At 31.8% G+C, this 21,536-nt stretch overlaps 1 protein-coding gene across 2 annotated transcripts; it reads left to right on the top strand.

Moving 5' to 3' along the window:
* Positions 1-349: 349 nt before the first annotated feature.
* LOC143225695 (uncharacterized) lies at positions 350-20,142 on the top strand. 2 transcript variants are annotated; one of them, XR_013013987.1, is made up of 3 exons: positions 350-433; positions 13,443-15,213; positions 19,130-20,142. XR_013013987.1 is itself a non-coding variant. In XM_076455562.1 (3 exons), exon 2 carries the CDS (start codon positions 13,465-13,467, stop codon positions 15,010-15,012), a length of 1,548 nt encoding a protein of 515 aa, XP_076311677.1. In that variant the 5' UTR covers positions 350-433; positions 13,443-13,464; the 3' UTR covers positions 15,013-15,025; positions 19,130-20,141. The 2 variants fall into 2 exon arrangements, 1 of the variants encoding a protein (XP_076311677.1); XM_076455562.1 differs by having other exon boundaries at positions 13,443-15,025; positions 19,130-20,141.
* The last annotated feature ends 1,394 nt before the right edge of the window (positions 20,143-21,536 follow it).

Genomic DNA, 21,536 nt, shown 5'->3' with positions numbered 1-21,536 from the left:
GATTACGGACTCACGACGTTAAAATTTGGGGCTCGATTCCCATAGTGGACCAGACAGCCCATTGTGTATTTTTGCAGTAAAACAACAATTACAACAAATCCTTTAATTAGTTACTGACAAATTTAATGAATAACATGTTTCGAAACAACTAAAAATGGTATCATAATACTCATTTTTAACGCATGCTTTTGGAAAACATTTCAACATCTGCCTGACAATAGACAACAAAAAGCAGCCCTGACAGTGATCACGAATCACTGCTTCAGTTAGTCACGTGATTAGGTACTTTCCTTTATAACACGCGAACCAACAAGCAGACGTTCAATCAACATCATGCTTGCTCACGTGCAGGAACATGAACAAGCTACCTTCAAGCTCGATTTGTGGCTTCTCACATTTCAACTTCAGTAATATAAAGGAAGAGAGGGAAATGGTAATTATAATATTCTTAGTTAATTAATTTTTAGAGATGATTTTTTTATTTATAACAGTATGACAAATATTCAAACTCTTAACTAACCACCTGGTCCAAGAAGTCCGTATTCACTTGCAATGCCAAAAAGTAAGTAAACTTCGAATATAGCATTTGAAGAAGACGAAAACTAAAACACATGTTTAAGAAATAAGAACGACTAAATCCATCATGTTTTAGAGAAGCTCAGCTTCCTAGTAGGTCAGATAACTGTTCATAATTACATTTGGTAGCTAAGAAACGTTCTTCGTTTTAAAATTTAATAAAGCTTAAAAACTACATAATCTGTAATGGTACTTTACAAAAGCAATATTAAGGTTTAAACAGCGCATTTTTTTTCTTAGATATAGAAAAAAACATTACGCTTAGTGACAGTCTAACCCTGTGAAATGTACATAACAAGGTTGTTACAAATTTATATTATTTCCACCCAAGATACAATCCAAAAGATAAATGTGTAATGTTTCATGTAGTTGTGTACTCAATTTGCATTGAGTAAATATGTAAAAATATGTAACAATGCAATTAATAAATTAACAACAAGTGATTCGGCCTTAGTTGACCATGTGGCAAACTCTTTACATGTCATTGATTAGATCAATGTGAAATTATTTAAACAAGTAAATTTAAAGAACAAAATTAATATAAGAGAACCAATCAAATATTTAAAATAAAATGATTTTAAATATAGAATTAAGTCTAAGTCCACGAAAATACATTTCTGGAATTCTATATTGTAAACGGTGCCACTGTACAATATATTAATTATTCACTTGCATTAATTCCAGCACATAGACGAATCTCATAAGTTTTTCTTTGTCTCATTAAAATGGCGACCATATTGTCCACCTAAACATGTATAGCGAGTTTTGTTAATATTATACACATAAAGTTATTATGTGCACATGGAAACTTTGATGTTGTGATGCTTATTAAAAGTTTAAGTCGATAACTTCAAAATGTCAGTTTTATTGTACAGCGACTACATTATATAACTAGCTGTCATAAACTTTTTTACGTACAAACATACGACCTGTTAACTTTACCGTCGTTGTTTTAAGTCATTTGAATTTCTAACAATAACTTAAATATATGTATTTTTTAGTTGGCCCCATTGGCTCAGCTATTAGCTTATTGCACAAAAATGTGAGGTCCAGTCCATACAGTGAACATACCCCATTGTGCAATTTTGCATTTAAAAAATAAACAAGCATTCAACCAATATTTACAGAATCATATTGCTTGTTATCTAACTAACTGTGAATAACTTTCGTATCTTATGAAACATGAGTCAGTTTCAAAACATTATTTCTATTATTTCGTATTAAAAGAAGAAGAAGAAATTTTGTAATAATATTATTGCGTCATTCCTGCTGATAATAATATCTGAGAACCTGTCATTTTACTAACTACGATATCAAACATGAAAATAGGAGCATAAGCCATTATAGCAAAAACCTCGCATTTTCTATAATGAATTTGTAAGGAAACTTTTAGAACTGATGTTTCTGATGCATAATATTTCTTTAAATCTCAAAGTTAACAAGTTTATTTCATCATAGTGAAGACTTTTATGTTTTGTCTTTTCCAATACTTATTGTAGATAATTGACCAGAACAACAGAAGAAATATTCATTTTGTGTGTAAAATACAGAAAAAGTATCAGTCAGGTACAAAGAGTGTTAATGGTAATAATGACTGTACTTCCATCTTCTTTATACGATTTATATCTTACTAGTAACCCTATAACCATGAACTTTATCTGTGTATTCAAAAATCCAATGCGTTATAGACATTATTGGTAATTCTAGAGTTAATATTTTTATGATAGACTCTGTTAAAGGACAAACTTACTCATCAGTTTACAAAGACTATTTTGTTATGGAATTTGTTGTGGGTTTATTTTTAATTAGATTATTCGACAAGCGTATTTTGATCTCGCATCACTGAATACCAAGATTTCATCAGCTGCACTTGTAAAAAAAATGTATTCTATTTTTGTTATAACCATTTAAAGAAAATATTCTAACATTATATTTTGTCTTGTATGTTCGGGAAGGTTTTTTGATATTTATTTATTAATAACTTAAGACTGATATTATAAGTAACATGTAGTCTTTACAGTTTTATGTCCGACATTCCTTCTTACTTATTATACATATACATATGTTCTGAAATCAAATATAACTCTCTGATAATATTTGTTATTCAAATATAGCTGTCTTTATTTTGATATAAATGCTGTGATACTTATCAAGGATTTTTACACCAACGAAAGTGTTTTAGTTAACAATATATTGATGTGAACATAACTATTAAAGAAGTGAAGTGTTTCTATTTTGAAACAAGAAAGCTGTTGATCAGTTATTATAATATTCTTTGTGTTATCGAGTCGATAATGATTTAGCTAAGACATAACGAATACGTAAAATTAATTTGACGATACTTTGTTAGATAATTTGATAATGTTTTAAAAATACTTCTTGTGGAATAGAGAACAATTTAGAAATACTGTCCTTGTTACTCATTTTGTAACTTATGAAGCTCTATTAATTAAATAACAAACTTTGATAACTCCATATTAAGCATAAAATTACTGAATTTCCATTTCAGTTAGTTGTTTCACAGTTAAACTTTAAGTTTCTAGAAAGATTTATTATAATCAATATTGTTGTTTGTGTTTTATCAAGATGTTTAACAAACGTTATTTAAATACGATGCTAGATACACAATCAGACCGAAAAAAGAAGTCGACGTACCGATTAAAAACCATTATTAGACTTCTGTTTGCTTGAATATAAGAAATATGTCAAGGTTTTATGTTATAAAACAATAATCTGTACAAAGTTATATTACTATAAAACACAAAAATATAATAAACATTAATAAATACTTTTACAATGTGTCGCAATAAAAATCATTACATCAATATGTTTGGGTCTTAAGTCACTAAATTTTAAGTCTTCAAGTCTTGAGTGACTAAATTGTATTTTTAAATAAACGCACACACACGCACACATGTATATTGTTTTATACGTTTAATACTTTTTAAGTGGTTCAGATACCAAAATTAAAAGTTTAAAGTTTTGTGTTTATATACAGTTTTCTTTTAAAGGTTCCAGCTATAAAAACATTATAAATATCTTGAACATTTTACTCCTTGTCAACATGATAGAGTGTGTATGTCAACATTCCTGCTATTGATCTGTTTGACTTATAGCATTTTTCTTATTTCTAATCAACATAACAAGCATTGCGCATACAACGTCGTTTCACGGTTTGTAAGTATAAATTATGGAATCAGATATTGCTGTTCTCGCATATTTGTTAAGAAGCCTCAGGGGTGCTGATGCTAACAATGTCTTTATCTAACAATTGTGAAGAAACTCGTACGGTATATAGTTATGTCTTCTCTGGTCGTAAACATTTAAAACATATATACATATTTGCTATTTTATGGAAAATCAATGTCATTAGTTTATGATATACTATTTTCACTTGTTCAGTTTAGGTGAACTTACGAAGACACATCTTATCTTATTATCAAACTTTATTTAGGCCAGCTCCATTAGAATATATATATATATATAAATGGTAGTAATTAACACTTAATATCAAAACTCGCTAAATACTAGTTTTAATATAATTTATTACAACTGAAAAACTTAGGTCATAACTTACTACCTTATCACCGAAACACTTGTCAAAGACTAGTTCACCAGAATGTAATAATAGTATAAACAAAACTAGAAAATTAGTAATCCACATTATAGTACAAAGACTAGGTAAAATCAGTTTGACAAGTGAATAAAAATACATATAACAAGGTCATAATGTATTAAAGTAGCTTATTCGAAAAAAACATTTGTAATAAGTTTATATTAGTAGAAAACACGTTCAAACAGTTTTCATTTAGAAAGAAAAAATAAAAGATGAAGACCAGTTCCCTAAAATAAACACACTTAGTGATGCGACGAACTGAAAACTGATGTTCAATTATCAGCAGATAATAAATAACAGTTTCCCTTGCTTGTAATGATTTAGTGAATATATTGGTACTTTATAAAGCCCATTCTACAATAACATATTCTAAATGGAAAAGCATCACACATATAAAACGATCTTAATAAAAGAATAATTACTGTGTACTATAATAATAGCAATAATATATAATAACTGATATTTTAAATAAGATAACATCAACATCTGGTAATAACATATCCACAATACTGTACAACATATCTTTTACTAATGTACACAAAATAACATAAAAATGTCATAATAACATATCCACAATATTATACAACTTTTTCGTTAAATAATATTTATAAGATAACATCAACATTTGATAATAACATGTCTATAGTATTGTATAACTACATCTTTAAATAATATACACAAAATAACATCAAAACTTGATAATACCATGTCTATAATATTGTACAATTAGATCTTTAAATATTCATAACATCAACATTTGATAATAACATATTCACAATATTGTATAACTATATCTTTAGGTAATATACACAAAATAACATCAAACTTGATAACATGTCCACAATATTGTACAGATATTTAAATCTTCAAATAAAATTCATATAACAATATCAACATTTGACAAATGATATAGCTCCAACCAGGTTGTGAGCTATTTACTAAGAGTGAAACTAGAATTCAACTTTGCAAAAAGTAATGTTACTTATTCACGCTTTTCTACGTTTCTGCTTATAAAAATTAAAATTAAATGTTCTATTTGTGCTAGCCGTCCCTAGTTTAGCAGTGGGTAAAAGCAGCTAGTGAGCAACACTCACCGGCAATTATTGGGCTACTCTTTTTCAACGAACAGTGGATTTGACCTTCACTTGATAACGCTCCGACGGCTTACAGGCGAACATTACGTACCACGCTAATAACAATATTTTCGGCCATAAACCCAACTAAGGTTATAGTCTTAGAGCATTTCATAAAGACAAAATTTACTATAACGTACTACTGGAATTTGGGTATATGGGCATAAAATCACCTGAAAATGGGTGTGTGTGTGATTTCTTATAGCAAAGTCACTTCGGGCTATCTGCTGAGTCCACCGATGGCCTGAAAACGGTTATTTGTTTCATTCCGAATTTTTGCTCAAAGCTAAACAAAGGGCAAGTTTGAACATATATGTAACAGAACGAATAGTATGATTTGATCGTCATTCTTATAATGAAGTCACAGCCCTAAGGTGCGGGGATGGTTTTTGAGGAAACTCGACGCGAAGTATAAATAACTTGATTTACAACCCGAGAGTCCCCACTAGTACTGCGGTAAGTCTACGGATTTACAACGCTAAAATCAGGGGCTCGATTTCCCTCGGTGGACTCAGCAAATAACCCGATGTGGCTTTGCTATAAGAAAACACACACACATTTAACCCCAACACACTAATTATTAGGCCACGCACGGCCCCACCAGAAAAAAAAAGGGCAAATTTCACTGAAATCTGTCTGTTGTTTTTTTTAATACAGGTTCTACGATAATATCCACACTCATCAATTCACCAAATGCCGGGTGCTCAAAATATAAAAAAGAAATATATGACGTGCAAATTCATATACTTAATAGATTCTATGTTTGTTTTTGGATTTCACGCAAAGCTCCACGAGAGCTATCTGCGTCAGCGGTCCCTAATTTAGCAGAGTAAGACTAGAGGGAAGATAGCTAGTCATCACTACCCACTGCTAACTCTTGGGCTACTCTTTTACCAACGAATAATGAGATTGACCGTCACATTATAACGCCCTCACGGCTTAAAGGGCGAGCATGTTTGGTGTGACGGGGATTCGAACCCGCGACCCTAGGATTATGAGTCGAGTGCCTTAACTACCTGGCATTCAAAGCCGAAATTCTATAGACGTTGATCATAACAATATATTAATTTTATAAATAAATTATAGAGTATTTATCTAGCATTTCACCTAAGTATTTGGTACTTTTTCTTACTTATATCTAGCACAGAGCTTTACATATTAGGTTTATTAAAATGAAGACGGATTTCTTAGGATTAGAAATATATCAAAGAACAAAATCTGTCGACACTCATATTTTCTTGATGATTACAAACTCATTAATAATGTGCAAATGTGTAACCATTACCGGCACAAAATACGAAGGTACACGTAAAATATAAGGAATGTTTCACTTTTATGTGACGGTAACATATTATAAAAATAAAGACATAAGTTTAGTACCTTATAACTTATTCAAATCTAATTAAATATTTCGCATGCCTCAGTACATTTGGTCCTAAATGTATTAACTATGTTTCTTACTTTAAACAGTACCTTTTTAATGAAACAATGTACTGATTTTGTAATTAGTTTAACACTTAGAAATACAATATAGTAAATCGCTTTCAAGAAAAAAATAGAATATATTATTAATATTTTTACATACGATAGCCATCAATAATTTTAGGTTGTTAAACATATTTTGAACATGAGCTTCTCACCGCTCTTTATTTTGTGTATTGCTAAGGCAAATCTTTAGTTCTCTGTTGTGAATATATGTCTGGGTTTTTATTGGATCATTTTGGGTTTTTTTTCTGTTTGATTATATCATGACCACACAAGTAGTCGAAATGTTGATATAAAATTAAAAAACACAAAAATAATCCATTAAAACAAATGTATGTACACTGGAATTCTTCTCCTTATAACAAATGTCTGGAAGATATCGCAAATGTAATTTACACTTTTACTAGAAATTTATTGTATAAAATATAGGTTCCGTAGAGATATACTGTACAAAGTAAATAAATGGTTTTATGCTATTTTATTGTATTAGTTATGAACGAATAAAGTCGACTGGTGGTTTTACAATTGCTATGAATACTTTTAGAGATTCAATGAAAAAATGTTCTAATTACAGTACCCATGATCATAATGTGTCATGAAGCTTCTTTTCTGCCTTACATCTCAACACGTGATTAAACAAGTTATATGTCTATATGTATATATATATATATATCGAGGCTGTAAAACAATCTATAACCTTTAATTTATATATTTTATAACACCTTCAGGTACTAGCCGCTATTTTAGTTAGAAGAGTATTCGTTAATTTCGTTCCTATAGAAACATTCAAAAACAAGAAAACAGTATGGAACTTGCAGTTAAGTTGCAAATGACAAATATCAAACAAATTGCAAGTTGCCAAAAAAAAAAAACCTTCGAATTTTAAAAGTTACGACTTAAAGAGCAAAAGCTAGCAAGGCGTTGGAAACATAGACCTAGCTTTGGTGATAAAAGTCCCCCGTTGGGTCAGTGGTAAGTGTACGTATTTGTAAATCTAAAATGAAGGGTTTGATTCTTCTCGGTGGACACAGCAGATAGTTCGATATGGCTGTGCTATAAGAAAGACATACACACTTTTGTGATAAAATCACGTGAAGTGCAAATGTTTGTTTCACATACTTCTTAATTTATCCAATTCAGAGGTGAGTAAAAATAACATTTCAGATCTATCTTTTGTCTTCTACACGTCACCGTTCAACAAACCTTTCGTCCAATACCAGAATTCGTTAGTTGCTCTGGAAAATTTTAGTTTGAGTTCTTCTGAGCTTGAGAAAAATTTCGAGCACTAAATAACTGAAAAAAGAAACATTTGAGTTATAATAATATACTTTGTATGCTAAAAACCTAGCAAGCACTTTTAAAACTTTCCAACTTATTTGATAATATAAAGATTTAATTAAAATAGCTTTAAAGAAATTATGTTATACAATTCGATCACAGGTTAATCTTTTGTTTGGCGATAAATTTAATATGAATTAATAATGATATAAATAGTAACTAAAATATGTAATAGTAAAAATATTAATTCGAATCTATGATAGTAAAAGAATAGAACATTCTCATATAAGCCCTCTTCTGGCTCCAAGAAAACCAAAAAACGGTGGAAATATTTAAGGACAATATTGAAGACTAAATGGTTATCTATGAGTATAATATTTTTAGCAAGGCTTTATCATCAAGTTGTTTTCAAAGATATCTTAACATACTATTGCCCATGTAAAATATAATTTTCCATACGATATATATAAATACTACGTTGATTCATTCATGTTGCTACCTTGACGTAATCTGTCTGATGGAAGTGTAAAAAGTAACATCAGTTTCCTCTAAAGTAAGTCTGAGATCTGTTTAATCGACACTAATAAGTACTCACAAACACTGACACACTCTAAAAGAATGTTATTAAAAAAAAACACCGTTAAAGATACAACGGAACGTGTTTTTTTTTCAATTTTAAGGTGTTGATCAGATTCAGCTAATAAGTCATAGGTTGCAAATAACCTATTTTATAACTGCATTTAAATAGAAATGGGCAAGCAAATACACTGTCTTCTAATCCTAGGACAAATTATCATCGTTACTCAATGTCGCCTTGCAGAAAGTCTTAAGATATTTACTTCTCGTTGTCTTAGAAACATATTAACGTATTCTACTTCCATATTTACAATATTGAACCGTTTTAGCATTGGCAACTAGCACTATACATTGATTAGGTAAAACTGCAAAATTACGTTACATAAAAATTAATGTGTAGCGTTATCACAACATACAATTTCAATATTTGGTAAATTAACACTAAACATAACTAAGAAATATTTTATAAAATAATCCAAAAACATTCATAGCACTAAGTTAAACATGCCAAATCGTAAACATTACCATCCAAATTCTTCCCCGCTGAGACAGTAGTAAGTATACCGATTTAGAACGATAAAATTAGTGGTTTGATTCACCTCGGTGGGCTCAGAAGATAGCCCGATGTAGCTTTGCTCTTAGAAAACACACTCACATAAATGTATGTTGAGATCTGCTGTAGCATTAAAGTTTAACACAAAGTAACACAATTAGTTATTTGCTCTGTGTCAACCGCAGAGATTGAAATTCGTATCCTTAAATTCACCGCTAAGCCATCGAAGAAGAAATATAGATCTAACGAACAACACTGTAGTAATTACCAGTTTGGCCCGGCATGGCCAGGTGGTTAAAGCACTCGACTCGTTGTCGCTTCGAATCCCCGTCACACCAAACAAGCTCGCCCTTTCAGCCGTGAGGGTGTTATTTGTAAAGGTTAATCCCACTAGTCATTAGTAAAAGAGTAGCTCAAGATTTGGCTGTGGTGGTGATGTCTAGTTGCCTTCCCTCTAGTCCTACACTGCTAAATTAGAGATGGGTAGCGCAGATAGCCTTTTGTAGCCTTGTGCGAAATTTAAAAAAAACAAAGAAACAATTACAAATTCAAGCAATAAGAGACAGAGTATATCTTTCCATTTTCTATACTCAACATCGTCTTGTTTCTTATTTTCTAAGTGAATAAGGATTTGCTGCAACACTTCAGATATGTCATTAAAATTCATTATTTTACTATTTTGTCTGAATTTTTAATTATGATTTAAGCAAAATGTATTTACCAGTCTCAAGTATGTTTCAATGATTACTTATTTCTCAACTAAATAGATGAAACACGATATAAAATACACCCTTGTGCAAATTAATTGAAACATATGGTCATTTTACAATATTTTCAGCATGGCGGCCGGTGTAAGCTCGCTGGACCCGCTGATTTTCTTTAATAGTCATTTTTTCACACATACGGCATCATTAGCTGTGTTTTTCAGTACGGTCGATCTATTTTTGGGATATATGACGAGATTTTGAAGAATATTACGTCATTCGAAATTGCGTTAGAAGGACAAGGAGACCAGTCAAAAAACAACTTCTTATCAACTCAATGAAGAAGAAACGATATCAATGGGGTCTGAAATACAAGAACTGGAAGTAAAAATAATGGAGGAAGGTGTTCTTCAGTGACGAGACTCATTTCTTCGTACTGGGTCAAAGACGTCTGCATGTTCGCAGATTTCCAGGTGAGAAACTTCGAGAATCTCACATCAATCAGTTTGTAAAACATCCCTTGAGAAAGATGTTTTGGGGCTTTTTCAGCTACTATGGCGTCGGAGGCTTACATATCGTAGAAGGTATGATGTGAGGACCACAGTACATCGACGTTTTGCCGAGAAGAGTCGTTCCAGAATTGAAAAAGAGATTTCCAGATGAATCTGGCATTTTTCAGCAAGATCTGGCTCCATGCAACACATCGAAACTTGTGAAGAATTTTATAACTACAACGCGAATAAAGGTGCTGGACTGGCTTGGAAACTCTCTGGACGTAAATCCTATTGAAAATCTTTGGGCGATTTGTAAAGAAAGGCTTCGGTGAAAAGACTGTACTACGAAAGATAAGCTAATTGAAGCCATAATTGAGGTGTGGTACTGCGATCCAAAAATTCGTAAACATTGCAGCCAACTCGTGGACTCGATGCCAAAGAGGGTTAATGATCTTCTGAGAAAAAAAGGCTGTTATATCATGTATTAATTTATGAGTAATTTTTAGATTCTCAGAAATAAAACGCAAAAAATTGAAAAAATCGTAATTTTCCTTCTTGTTTCAATTAATTTGCACAAGGGTGTACAAACGCATAATATATATAATTAATGTGACATTTCAAAAGAATAACAACTATATGTACACACATAAAAGTACGTAATATGAGCAACGTGAAACTTGAACTTTTCGTATAAAATACAAAGCGAAAAACATTACATCTTAGTGATTAATGTCCTTAAAACATAAGGTTGAGTTTGCTATATTTAAAATATTTTGAGTATGCAGATCAGTAAGTCACGTGATGTATCGGGTTGTATCAGAACTACATTTTGACTTTATTTGGCACTTCGAGTGGTGTCGCCTAAAACTGATCGATAGCCTCTAAGAGGTATACGTAAAAGAAATTTTCCGATACAAAATATTCATACATCCACCTCGAGGATTTGATGCTTCTAAGACTAGTATAATTCTCGTACTTAATGAAATTGGAAAACAAAGGAATACGGATTAACTTAGGGCACAAGTGTTGTCCAAAAATATACCTAAAACGAGTCATACTTCAGCCATACATGATAAAGTAAGTGAGATGGCTCGTACAGGCTAGAATCTACGAAAGCAAAGGTCATTGGCGAAAGCTATACACGCATTTCCGCCTGGAAAAACGACATAAGTGGCAAGTGCTAAAATTGCTTTAATTACATATCCGATAAACCTCAGAAACTAGAGAAAGTAACGTTAATTATTCTCTTTCATACAAAAACGGCCCGGCGTGGCCAGATGGTTAAGGCACTCGATTCGTAATCCGAGAGTCACGGGTTCGAATTCACGTAACACCAAATATGCTCGCTCTTTCAACCGTGTGGGCGTTATAACGTTACGGTCAATTCCACTATTCGTTGGTAAAAGATTATCTAAGATTTGGCGGTGGGTGGTGGTGACTAGCTGCCTTCCCTCTAGTCTTACACTGCTAAATCAGGAATGGCTAGTGCAGATAGTTCTCCTGCAGCTTTGCGCGAAATTCAAATAAAACCCAATCATACGAAGAAATATTGGCCATATAAACCAATGTGTCTTCTATAGATGTCTATGCAATGGTACTGTTAAAACTGGCGCTAAAAAACCGTCGCCATCCTACACTATATGTTTACGGAAAGCATCAGGGCAGTGTGGTGTGCTTTGCGTGTGACAGTTAAAAGGCAACAGCAGAGTTTATTGCGTTAGAAATAATGTTTACAGCTGTTTTCAAGATTCAGTTCGTTAATAGAATGGAATTAGATTAAACTACGCGGACTATAACGACATAGTAACACTCCAAAATCGTTTTAATATGAACTACTGTTCACCATGTGCAAGAATTCTTAGCAAATTAGCCATTTCTTAGGCTAATGGAAATGGTTTCTTAAGCACTTTAATCAGTTATTACCTTTTTAAGAACAGAGAAAAACGTATCTTTAACTACTAAGAATCATTTGAAGACAAAATGAAACAGATTGTAAGTATTATCGATGGAGTTCACATCATAATAAGTAGTTTCACTACTGAAGTTATCCTTATGTGTTATGAATGTAACTATTTTCTCCAACTGGATGAAGTATAACTGATTCTTCTTTTGAAAACTTTTAGCTATATTTGAAATGAGTCATGATATAGTAAATCGCATTGAATTTTCATCTTACCAATGATTTGATAGAGAACATCTTTGTATAACTAATTTTCTTAAGGTACTTAATAATGAGCTGGTGTGATGTTTTATAACTACAACTTTAATCTAGATTTCTGGATAAACTTGAGTTTTGTATGCATAATATGAAATCTTTATTTGTAATGAAATGCGCAGTCCAACAAAAAAACTAATATAAAGAACATGAAATCAAAGTATTTTGGACGAAAGACTCGCAAAAATGCGTCGCCAGGAATAGACTTGTACTTAAAAAATTTCTAGTTTTAGAATATTCTCGCAAAGCTGCTAATGGACTATTTTCTCGTTCTTATTTTGAGCTGTTTCTACAAGAAACATAACTAGTGAACAGAACTAACCGGACTAGTCCTTCATTGTAATAATATATTTTGATTGTCAATGGCGAACCATAAACCACAGAATTCACAATCTGGATAATAAAAAGCGGGAAGTATAAGATGAGAATTTTGTCAATTGTGGTGTTAAATATCTAACCTGTTACCTGTTTTTAACCTGTTACTTTCTTTTATAAGAAAAATATTTGATTCATATACACCAAACCTTTCAGGAAAATGGTTACAATCTAGTTCAACGTTCACAAAGAAAGCTGCAAAATTAATATTTTGGTTACTCATATCATAAAAATAAATCATTAAAGAAAAACGACCTGAAACTGTAATATCATTTACAAAATGTCAAATTAAAGAAACCCTCAAATTAAATTTTGTAACTGTCTCTTTGTAACTGTTAAACAAAAAAAAAACTCAGTTGACATTGAATCATACTGATAAAAAGGTCATTAAAATATCTTACTCACGTTTACTTGATTTTTATCCTTTATTTCTCCAGATTTAGTCAACCTGATCAGATAATGAAGAACCAAGATGTTATTGGGATCTGTCTGGTCCTGACGATCAGCTTAAAGAACGTTGTTTTCTGCCTTTGTCCCATTCGATGCCATTGTAACGAAGAAAAGCTGGTGGTAACGTGTAATGGAGCTAGCTTAGACGTTGTTCCCATAACTCTCAACCCTGATCTACGAGAACTTCATCTCGCCAGAAACAACATTAAAGGAATAATGTCAGCATTTGGCGTCTATCATGGCTTGGAATATCTAGATATGACAGGTAACCAGTTGGTAGCTCTGGGTTGTAATAACTTCAGGCTTCAGGAAAAGCTTCATGTGCTACTACTTGGGCATAACATGATCTCTTCTCTGTATAATTCAACATTTAATGGGCTTAGAGAACTTCAAATTTTGAAGCTCACTGGAAATTTCATTCGTGAACTCCCTGACAGTATTTTCACTGAGCTGATGAGCTTGGAAGCCTTAGATTTGTCTGAAAACAGTATTGATACAATCTCAAAAAATGCTTTTGTTGGTTTATGGAACCTGAAAACTCTACTGCTCAAGGACAATAAACTTGGCCATGTCCCTTCGTCTTCATTTGGAACCATTTCTCATGTACTCAGTATAGACTTAGACTTGAATAATTTTCCGATTTTGCCCAATGAAAGCTTTGTTAATCTTGTAAACTTGGAAAAGTTAAGCTTAGGTAGCTGTGGAATACGTAAAATTCACAAAAGTGCTTTTAAAGGACTGAAGAACCTGTTATATCTTATTCTTCAAGATAACTTACTGGATTCTATTCCGACTGAGGCGTTTCCCTATCTCAGAAAACTGTTAGAGCTTAATTTGGGACAAAATTACATGAAAGCAATCGTTTCAAAAAGCTTCAACAACTTAAGCAATATTCAAACCATCATCATAAACAGCGCCCCCTTTCTTGAAAGAATTGAAAAAGAAGCTTTTTTACCTAATATTAGATTGCAAAATGTTATTTTTAATCACAACAAAAAACTCAGTTATATTGACAGAAACGCGTTTTCTTCTTTAACTTTCCTACGTGCCGTAAGTCTCCGAGGAAATAACTTCCAAACATTGAACGAAGATATTCTGCCCTGGAGTGACTTAGATCACTTTGATCTTCGAGACAATCCTTTAATCTGTAATTGTAGTCTTTCGTGGCTGCTACACCACCTACAGACGCGCAACTATTCGGAATCCTTTGATTTTGATTTTACCCGTATTCGTTGTAAAAATCCACCTATACTTCGTGATCTCATGCTAAAAGGATTGTCGACGGATGACCTTCGTTGTCATGAGTACCAAACTCAAAAGATTCTTATCTGGACTTTTGGAGCAGTTGGTGTTCTACTGGTTGCTTTGCTTTTAACTGTGCTGTGGTTCCGACATAGAATTATTAACGATTTGAAAATCAAATGTAGTACTGTGATACCAGATTCTCGGCACGAAAGCAGATATCGAATAGATAATCAGTTACGAGGAGGAATATTGCAAGAACGAGAGTGGGTGGTGAAAATCGGGAGAGACCCTTACGCTGGTAGACTGGTGTAGAAATCAATAATACGTAGGTCTTTTCGTAATAAAACCGTTCCATTTGTTGTTTTATGAAAATATTGCATTGTAAATTTGATGTTATCGCTAAGCTTCTAGTTCTGTGTAAATATATTCTCCACCACTCAACAGGTCATCTGAGCTTATATGGAATAATGATTATGAATAAATGAGAAAAAATCAAGAAGCTATGATAACCAGGTAAGTATTAAAATCGTAAAATTAAAATCAGCTATTAAACCAAACACACTGTGTTCATTAATATAATGTTATTTTTTCTAAATTAATTCATTCATTTCAGTTACCATAATTTGTTAAACCTCAAAAGTATCTTCACATAAATCAACAATCATATTTTTATAAAATATTAATTTTTTTCGCAATAATTTACAAACTATTTATTAAGTTCTTAATACGTTGATTTTTATCATACGATAAATAAATCCACCTTTGAGACAGCGATAGGTCTACGTATTTCAAACGCTAAAATCAGGGGTTCGATATCCCTTGGTGGATACAGCAGATAGAATGATGTGGCTTTGCTTTAAGAAACATATACACACAATAAATAAATTAGGAATTGTATATATTTAGGTAATTTGAAGCTAATAACTGTTTAACATTGGTACAAGTATACTATAAGCATAATAATCTTTACAGCTGGAACAAAAATTATTTTTAACTAAATTCAAATTTAGTCAGACTCTTGTTATAGTGCTGAAGTGAGATAAGGTAAGAGCTCTTGTGAGTTGTAAGATTCTAAAACCCAAACTACACAAGCATACAAGGCTCAAAACAAAAGATTAACAGGAAATTACATAAATATATGTATTCATATGTCCTAGGGCATGACCAGGTGTGTTAAGGGGTTCGACTCGTAATCTAAGGGTCGCAGGTTCGAATCCGCGTCGCACCAAACATGCTCTCCCTTTCAGCCGTGGGGGCATTATAATATGTCGGTCAATCCCACTATTCGTTGGTAAAAGAGCCCAAGAGTCGGCGGTGAGTGGTAATGACTAGTTGCCTTCCCTCTAATCTTACACTGCTAAGTTAGAGACGAATAGCGCAGATAACCCTCGTGTAGCTTTGCGCGAAATTCAAAAACAAACAAACATATGTCTTCATGCGTGTATATTGCACATACACGAGGAGAAACACCTTCAAGTTATTGGTTTTTTAATGATCATCTCAATGTTGTTTTATTGTACATATCACAGTTGTTGTTTTACTGTATATATATATATATATATATATATACACACAATGAATCAAATATAGATTCTTCAGAAAAGTGATAAATAGAAATGAAACAATATGAAAGTAGCTTTAAAATATTCAATGCTGTTATGTAGGTCTTATTACAGATAGCCTTATTTTAGAAACTGAAGAGTATCCTTGAATACATGAAATCAGTATTTATACTTTTATATAGATGAGTTTTTATTCACTTGGTTCAAATTAACAATAATAAAAGAGTTTTTTTATAGGTTTTAAGGATATTTTTATAGAGAGAGAAAGAGGTAGATAGTATAGGTAAAATGAAAAAAATTAAAATCTACTAGAATATACAGTTGTACGCAAGTCTGCTGGAATCCAGATGTTTTGATTACTTCATGGTAGGATTATTTCCAAACATTTATAGGTCTTATCTATACATAACAAAACATTTTTATATTTCCTCTCTACTATTCAATAGAGTTATGACGTGGAAAAAAATAAGTTTCAGTTTTTCACATTTAACCCAGGTACAATTCGATTGCTTGAAACTCAAATCTATTTATCTATTTATGTCTCTCTCTCTGTATATATATGTATGCATGTATTTGTTTATATATATATAGCATAGAAAAAAAGCAATTTCCGAGTTTTATATTATTCTCGAATAACACTGCACAACAATTTTTGTAAAGTTTTGCTTCCTGAAAAGTTTTTGCTGATTGTAACAGGTACCTGGTGGGGATGCACAAAAACAGTTTTGGTTTGCTTCATCACGTAGGAACTCTGAGAACTAGACAGTTAACTGTTTACCGGCAGTAACGTGTTTAATTGCGTTTATGTTTCTAATACGCTGTTAAGTTCAACATAGTTAAAAGTGTTTTGTTCCCGATTTTCGTTTGTATTTAATATAAAGTGCATCACGTTGCAGTGTCCAACAGTAGTCAGCAAGCATTGACGGATTCCAGTCGCCCTAATATCGTTTTTCCATTGTAGCAATGTCCTGGTGAAATCACGATTTCGATGAAATGGTACGTGATGGGCAAATTTGGATGTGATTTTCGTGATCAGCAGCCAAAAATCTATAAGGAGCACACAACAGTGTTCAAGAAGCAAAAACGTTGTTGTGCAGTGTAATTTCACTTACATGTTTTGATGAATATGTTTTAGTTTTGTACATTTACAAATATATTAATATGAAGTGTAATATTTATTATATTTCAACTTTTAAGCGTTAGGTATTGTTCCAATGCAATTTTATTTTATCAAAGTTTTTAATCTTCATATATGTTAGCACGCTATATACACGGTGTCCCACAATGCATCTTTCAAAATGAAAGTCGAATAACATTTTTATTATTTCAGACAACAAGACACTTTAAAAACAAAATATTTTCATAAGGCTTGTAAGTTTTATTTCATTTAGTTTACAAGCTTTTATATGTGTTTTGTCATTAGCTATGATCAATCTAATAGTGCCTTCAAATTCTGTTTGTTTGTTTATATTTTGGATTTCGCTCAAAGCTACACGAGGGCTGTCTGCGCTAGCCGTCCCTAATTTAGTAGTGTAAGACTAGAGGGAAGGCAGCTAGTCATCACCACTCACAGCCAACCCTTCATCTATTCTTTTGCCAACGAATAATGAGACTGACCTTCACATCATAAGGCTTTCACAGTTGAAGGGGCGAGCATGTTTGATGTGACGAGGATTCACATTCGTTGAGTGACTAAACCACCTAGCCATGCCAAGCCTGAAATTCTGAAAACACAGCACTAGGAATGGATTACACACTATCTCGGATACGAAGTTTCAGTTTTTGCGATCCCTTGGTTTCTTATGGTAGATTTTTTGTTTTCAGAAAGCCCCAAAGATAAAAGTTCAAAGGAGTTAAATTGGGGGAACCCTTTAGAAAATGTTATTTTACTCAAAAACGGGGTCAGTTTTGATATCTGAAATAAAACTCATTCATAAATCATAATCATAAATAATGTAAGTTATAAATAATTAACGTTAATAAAACTTGCAAGTCTTCAAAAGATATGTTGTTTTGAATTTTGTTATAATCTCAAATAATAAAGAGAGGTTATTTAACTTTATTTTTGGTATATTTATTTTGGGACACGCTGTACTTTCTTGCAATAAGCCTGTCTTTTAACTTTCTGTCCGCCACTTTCGACCGTCCGGTTTCGTGTTTTATATGTTACTGTCATGAGACTTTCTTTGGTTGTTTCATCGAGAAACGAGCCTACAACAGTTTCCAAGGCTAGGACATGTTATGCTTGATGTGTGGTAGACAACAAAAAGAATAAACTAGTGGAAATTGGATATTCCAAAATATCATGAGTTGTTCAGTTGAATTTATGAATATTTCGAGACTGTATAAAATGTACAGATAAAATTAGAATTCATATAATTATGATACGTCAAGGCTCAACGGTTAGGTAGTTGGTATTTCACGGTATTGAGAAACGAACTGCTCCTACTGGTTTCATTAGACGTGGTATTTAATGGCATACAACTATTAAATCGTGAGACAAGCACCTTGATCTGAGATTTTCTTACTTTGCGGTTGATTCGTTTAACTACCTGACTTTCAGAAAGGGATAAAATTACTCATCTTGGAAAAGAAATTTCCCTTGTGACCAAAATGAGTGCTTACGTAGATTACTTGACCTAGCAACTAACCTCCTGTGTACCGTAACAAACATCTTTCCATTTTGTTATGGTAGCTGGCGATAATTCCATGGAGATCTTGAAATTAGAGGCTGTACATAGAATAGGTAGATTTCTCTTCTCACAACCCATCTTTATTTGTTTATATATTAACAACGCCTCGTGGCTTTGTTTGACAGGAGTAAAAAGTAATAATAGTATTTTTTATCCTTCTTTCTTCCCTAACAGATGACTGGGGAAGACTGAAAATCGTGACCTTGCTTTGCCAGATATGAGAAAAACACAAGAAAACGTAGAGAAGTAGATCGTACTTTATTTCTGATTAAAGACTCTCATAATCATGTTCTGATTGATCAGAGAAGTCCGCCATTCTTTCTCACTCCATATTTTACCATCTGTTTAGCATGTTAACGTATATATAGGTTTTAGAGAAAAATGTATTCTAAAAACGAGATCAGGCAGTAACTTATCTTGTGTTTTTTTCTGTCAATAATATTAAAAGGGGATAATTGTCCCTGATCAACAGATTGTATTGATGGATATACAAACATTCCTTTTCTGTCGTTAGAATATAATGTGAAAAACACTCTTTCTAAACATACAAAATATCCAAATAAAATTGAAACACAGTTTTTATAATAAAATACTATGACCGCTGCCACAGGTAAGAAGTATGATTGTTCCGTATACTCATAAGTTTATTTTCCATTTCCTTCATTTTTTATCTTGCTTTTAATCTCTAAGTGGTCATACTAAACGCTACTAAATTTCATTTAAATACTAGATTGCCCACAAGAAATAATCACTTCTCACTGTTTGTGTTCATTAAACTGATTTACAGAATTATTTAAGAACAATATTTTAATCTACTCAAAAGAACTACTTACCTGTCGCTTTCCCAATTTAAGTTACAAAATCATTTATTTTACAAATGATAAATTTTTCAAGTGAGATTAATTTCCTAAATAATGCAAAACAAATGAAAACTTTAAAGATTGGCCAAATAACTTCACGACGACCGTACAAAAATTCGAAAATCAAGAAAAAAACTTACACATTTCTTTTGCTGTATGAGAATTCCAGATACAGCCCAGGTTAATTATTATAAACATAATAATTATATTATTATAATATAATTATTATAATATATTACATAATTATATATAATTATATAATATATTATATTAATATAATAATATATTATATTATATTAATAATAATATTATTATTATTATCCAATTTATCTGCAAAATTGGAGATAAATAATATAAAACAAATGCTGATTATTTATAAACAATACTAGCAACATAAATTAATATGAAAAAAAATAATGGGAAAATAACGAAAAAAGGAAAGATAAAATATACCTGAAGCTAACAGAATAATAGCATTATTTGAACGACAGTAGCGTTGTATATATGCTTTTGAAATATGGACTTTTCTGCGACTGCTGCTAAGGTTTATGTAATTATGTTTGTTAATAGTTCTATATTGTGTGTACTTCAAACAATGTCGAGATTATTGTATGTGCAATAAAATATATAGATAGCTGTTTTGTTTCTTTTAATTTACTGAGAGGGGACTCTCTGCAAACAGAAACACTCTGGCTCATTGATTTTATCAGACTGATATCAGAAGAGTATCACACACTGTGAAAACTCTAAATTTGAGGAAGACTTCTGTATGTGTTATGAAAAAAATAATTATGGTTATTTTGTTTTCTTTGATTGCTAAAACTTTGCTCTCTGTCTTATTGATTTTATTAAGTCAATTTCTGAATGGTAATTTGTTTAAAGAATAGTTAGTTGGTTGGTTGGTTATTCTGAAGTGAAAAACCATACAATGGTTTATTTGTGCTGTGCCAACCACAGGTATCGAATTTCGATTTTTATTATCATAAGCCAACAGACTTATCTCTGAATCACTTGGAGGCATTAAAGAACGATACATAGACACAAGAAACTATGGATTGTTACAAATTTACTTGGTCAAAGTGGAATTACCAAATACAAGGGTCCTGATTATAGAGTCGTTTCTGTTGAATTGTATCGAGTACAACGAGTATGTTAAGACGAATATTTGAACGTATTTATGGATATTATTAGCCATAAAAGGTGTGCACGTGTTCTCAAGTTGAACGATGAATTGTTTTCTTTTATGTTCCTTTTTATTATTTAGTTGTGTAAACTAGCTAATAGTTTACACAATTATTTCATTGTGATATATAATTAGTATGTTTTAATTTAGTTTTGGTTGTTGTGAGAAAAACCTCTTCATCATAACAATAACAACGTTTCAGGCGTAAACAAGTCGTTAAAAATATTGTGTTTAAGATAAAGAGGTTGTTATCTCAATTGCACACAATATAATTCTTATAAATATATTATTCTGAAACTTTTAATATTAGGTAAGGTGAAAATAGTTGTAATTAAGGGCAATTTTAGTAACTAAATATTGCTTTAAAGAGAGTTTTAAACATCTTAACATTTTCTGTAGAATATCTTCAAAGGCAAAATAACTCTTAAATACCATTCTTAATATTGTATATATCATGAAATATTGCCTATAAGATACGTAAATATTCTTTAAAGTGTTTTGCCCCCAGTAACACAGAGGTATGTTTTCAGTTCTACAA

Source organism: Tachypleus tridentatus, chromosome 9 (genome assembly GCF_004210375.1).
Source record: "Tachypleus tridentatus isolate NWPU-2018 chromosome 9, ASM421037v1, whole genome shotgun sequence".
NCBI lineage: Eukaryota > Metazoa > Arthropoda > Merostomata > Xiphosura > Limulidae > Tachypleus > Tachypleus tridentatus.
This window is presented reverse-complemented; position numbering and strand designations above follow the sequence as displayed.